We start from the raw sequence: 4,103 nt of genomic DNA on the forward strand, positions 1-4,103 counted from the left end.
TTAAAGTACTAAAAGAGACCTCTCAACTTATTCTTGGAGAAAAAAAATTAGATGTAACATAAGATAATATGAATATTTTGGACTGTGAGTGAAAGTTAAAAATCAATATCTTAAAAAAAGTAAAGTTTAAGAATGATCTCAGAAAAAATTATCTTGGTTCAGTCCTCATACAAAAAGTTACAATGATTCAGGTTCTCTTCTCAGGAAGTTGGAGTTGCTTTTTAAAATTTTTCTTTCTTTAGTTAGATGGAAGGACTAAGTTTAGGGAAAGTTTTGCCATGATTTAGCATGCAATGGTGTGGTATATCTGGTCAGTGCGTAATGATATGTTGTTTTCTAGTTCTTCAACAAACGTAAAAGAAGTGGAGGAATGAGGATAAGTACATTATTTTGACTTGGAATTGACTTTATAATATGTCATCATTGAACTCGCCTTCCTTCTCTGATTGCGTTCAAAATCTTATCATATATCGTATTCAAAAAATTTGGTTTACTCCAAAGATTTAAGTGATCATAGTGTTGTTAGAGTTTTTTTTGATATATTGATGGCGTGTTTGACGGTTGGAGCTCTAGTTGATTTCCCGTTGGACAGTACTTCGTAATTTTTGTGACTTGTTTGAAGGTTCTTCTTTTTTGGATGTTATTTTACCCTTGTTTAATTCAAATTTTTTTCCTTTGTTTTGTTGAGTCTATCTTTTTCATTTCTATTTCTATTTTGTCACTCTTTATGCCAATTTGCCTTTAAAAAAAAAATCCTCATATACTTTGTGATATTCTCCACGAATGATTAAAAAACTTTTCATTTTATTTTCACATTTTGGTTTATTTAATTTTAAAGAAAACTTATACTATCAAACAAATTTTACATATCAAATTTAAAGATATAAAAAATTATGAAATATTCATGAGCGGCGATAAAAAATAACTACATTTTCATTGTATGGTGGTGAAAAATTATTGTGTCGTGTTTGTTGTATAAGACGTTATTAATCCTTAATTCTAAGTAACTTGCGTGCAAATTTCGAGTTAAATTAACTAATTCAGTACAACAACAAAAAACCAAATGCTTTACTTTTCTTGTTTATTTTAGCGTTTTCATTTCAATCAAACAATAAAACAGTATCTATTTCATCCAATTTCGTTTTAGTTGTTTTAAAAGTTAAAACATAACTTAAATGATAATTACTATTTCTTAATTGCAACATTAATTAATAAAATAAAATAAAACAGTGAAATAATAATCCATATAAATTCTCTAACACGCGATTGTTCTCTTCGTTTCGTTATCTTCTCCGTCTCGTTTTACGTAACCCTAGCTCCCAACACAACCGCCTCTATCTCATTCTCTTTCATTTCTTCCCCAAACCCTAATTTCAATTTACCCCAATTCCACATTTTCATCTTCTCCCCCAAATCCAAGATCTCAACCACCTCTCAAACCACGTTCGAATTCCAATATACAAAGAACCGATTCACGATTTTACTCGATTCCGTCACTATTTTGATTTGAACGGACAATATAAAATTGGAGTTATTACTACTGTAATTAACGCTTAAACGCTTAAAACAGTTTTTATTGTTGGTGAATTTTTGTGATTGACAATGGTTGGTGGTGGAAGCAGAAGGGACGATGGTTCGTTGGTAATTAAGAATACCAATGTGTTTGCGGCGCTTGATACTTTGAAGAAGAAGAAGAAATCGGATAAGGAGAAAAAGAGCAAGGCTTCTAAATCGGGGAAATTGGAAGCTGAATCGGATCCCAAGGTGTTTTGGGCTCTGGCACCGTTGAATGCAACTTCGTGGGCTGATGTGGAGGATGATGATGATTATTATGCCACCACTGCACCGCCTCAATCTATTTGGCCTGTTTCCGAGCCTCAGGGCAGTGATGATAAACAAGATAATTTCGAGGTTTGTTTGCCCATTTTTTGAAATCTGTTTTTGTTATTAGTGGTGTTGATTGTTTATTTATACATTGATTTTTGGGATTATGTCATTTTTCTGTTCGGATTATATTGCTTTTTATTATCATTTTTTGGGTGCATTGGTTGTATTGTTGATGGCTATTGATATGTAGGATAGTTTGATTATCATTATGTTTTAATGAATATTCTCACCAAAGATGTGTTTGCACTTTGCGCAATACATGTTCGTCCTTTACGCGCTTACTTGGCTTTGGTTATAGCTATTCTTAATAGGATACCTGGATCATGATTATAGTTGTGTTATATGTCTTTTACTCGCCTACTTGGCTTTGGTTATGACTATTCTTATTAGGATACCTGAATCTTGATGGTTTCTTCAAAGTAGTATTTTTGTCTTTGGGAAGATAATATGGGTTTGTTTAGTTTGTTCTGCTTAGTTTGTTCTAGGGCTATATATTGGCAATTAGAGTTCCTTTGAGTGATAATGATTAACTTTGGACTGTCTATCACATGTTTTTTTTTTATGTGCTAAATGCCGGTGATATAAGTATGCAGTGATTTGCCTATGTGTTTTCTTGGTGTGCTTTATTGCTTTATATGGTGTGATAAATCTTATGCTGTTCCAAATTTGTACTTAACAATTTTTAACAGGAGACTGAGAGTGAGGAAGATATTTTAGACGAAGGGGATGAGGAGGAGGAAGAGCAAGATCATGAACCAGAACCAGAGCACGATGTCAAACCTGAACATGAGCCTAAGAAGCATGCTGAAGTTCCTGTTGTACCAAAGGAGGCGGAACGGCAACTCTCCAAAAAGGAAAGGAAGAAAAAGGAACTTGAAGAGCTTGAGGCTCTTTTAGCTGATTTTGGAGTTGCACCGAAGGAAAGTAATGACGGTCAAGGTCAAGAGGAGTCACAAGGTAGTTTATTTAGAGCTGTTTGGTTCATTATTGCAGGACTACTGTTTATTTTTGTGAGTCCAGGTCATTGATTTGTTGTTGTTCATGACTTTGTTCTACACTATTGGTCTTTCCCCATTTGGATATTTCCTGCTTTTGTTCAAAGATCTACCCCCATTTTCTTCTTTTTTTTGCTGACAGGTTTTCTGTTTCAACTATGAGTTGTTGTATTCAAGCATTTATAGTTTTTTTTCCTAAGAGAAGAATAATATGTGTGCATATCTAGATGCAATAACTCCAGGAAGCTTATTGTTGATTTCTTCTAATTGAAAATTTGTAATTGCAGGCGCATCGCAGGACAAGAAAGGTGTTGATGGGGATGTAGATGGTGATAAGAAAGAAATCGTTGCAGAATCCAAGAATGCCAAAAAGAAGAAAAAGAAGGATAAAGCTTCCAAGGAGGCAAAAGAATCCAACGGTCAGCCCAACAGCTCAGAAACAAACAACAGGCCTGATACTGGCACTGAAAATGCAGAGGAGGATCCATCTGTTGTCGATGTGAAAGAGCGTATTAAGAAAGTTGCTTCTATGAAGAAGAAGAAATCTAGTAAAGAAATGGATGGTGCTGCTAGAGCTGCTGCTCAAGAGGCTGCCGCAAGGAATGCAAGGCTTGCTGCAGCAAAGAAAAAGGAGAAGAATCATTATAACCAACAACCTGTGCGGTAAAATAACCTTGCCCTCCTTTACATCAATACAGGAATTTGTATTCCTTGTTCATATGATGATTCTGAATAAGCAGTTGGTTTAAGGATCTTGGTGACTACTAGTAGTGGTATTGCAGTGAATCTGAGATATTGTCAAAGTTTTTTGGATTTGTGCTGTTTAATTGTTATAGACTCACATTTTGGCACATAAAATTTTAGCTTAAAAATTTACATGTACTACGTTTTTGTGTAATGGGGTTCTTAATGGCCTCGTCGAATGGCGGATCAATTAGTTAGAACTGAGAGAAGTTGAAGTATACTCTTGAATGTGCTGTGTTCCTGCTTATATTGGAGTATTAGTAGATTTTTGTTTTGGATTCAAACATAAAACTAGACTGATAGTGGGTCTCTATGTTCTTATTATTTGCAACGTGTTTATTAGTTAAATTGTTTTCATATATGTTACATAAGTGTTTTTTTTTTTTAAGAACTTATGAAAATAAGCTAGCAACAGCTTGTATACAATATCATAACTTGTTTTTGTAAGATTTTCAAAATCTTCTCACAATACTTATG

General features: G+C 33.9%; 1 protein-coding gene across 1 annotated transcript; it reads left to right on the plus strand.

The window, feature by feature from the left end:
* Positions 1 to 1,261: 1,261 nt before the first annotated feature.
* Positions 1,262 to 3,895, plus strand: LOC131660548 (uncharacterized). Its single transcript, XM_058929800.1, has 3 exons — positions 1,262 to 1,911; positions 2,577 to 2,844; positions 3,170 to 3,895. Exons 1-3 carry the CDS (start codon positions 1,603 to 1,605, stop codon positions 3,547 to 3,549), a joined length of 957 nt encoding a protein of 318 aa, XP_058785783.1. The 5' UTR covers positions 1,262 to 1,602; the 3' UTR covers positions 3,550 to 3,895.
* The last annotated feature ends 208 nt before the right edge of the window (positions 3,896 to 4,103 follow it).

Source organism: Vicia villosa, linkage group LG3 (assembly GCF_029867415.1).
Source record: "Vicia villosa cultivar HV-30 ecotype Madison, WI linkage group LG3, Vvil1.0, whole genome shotgun sequence".
In the NCBI taxonomy this organism is placed as follows: Eukaryota; Viridiplantae; Streptophyta; class Magnoliopsida; order Fabales; family Fabaceae; genus Vicia; species Vicia villosa.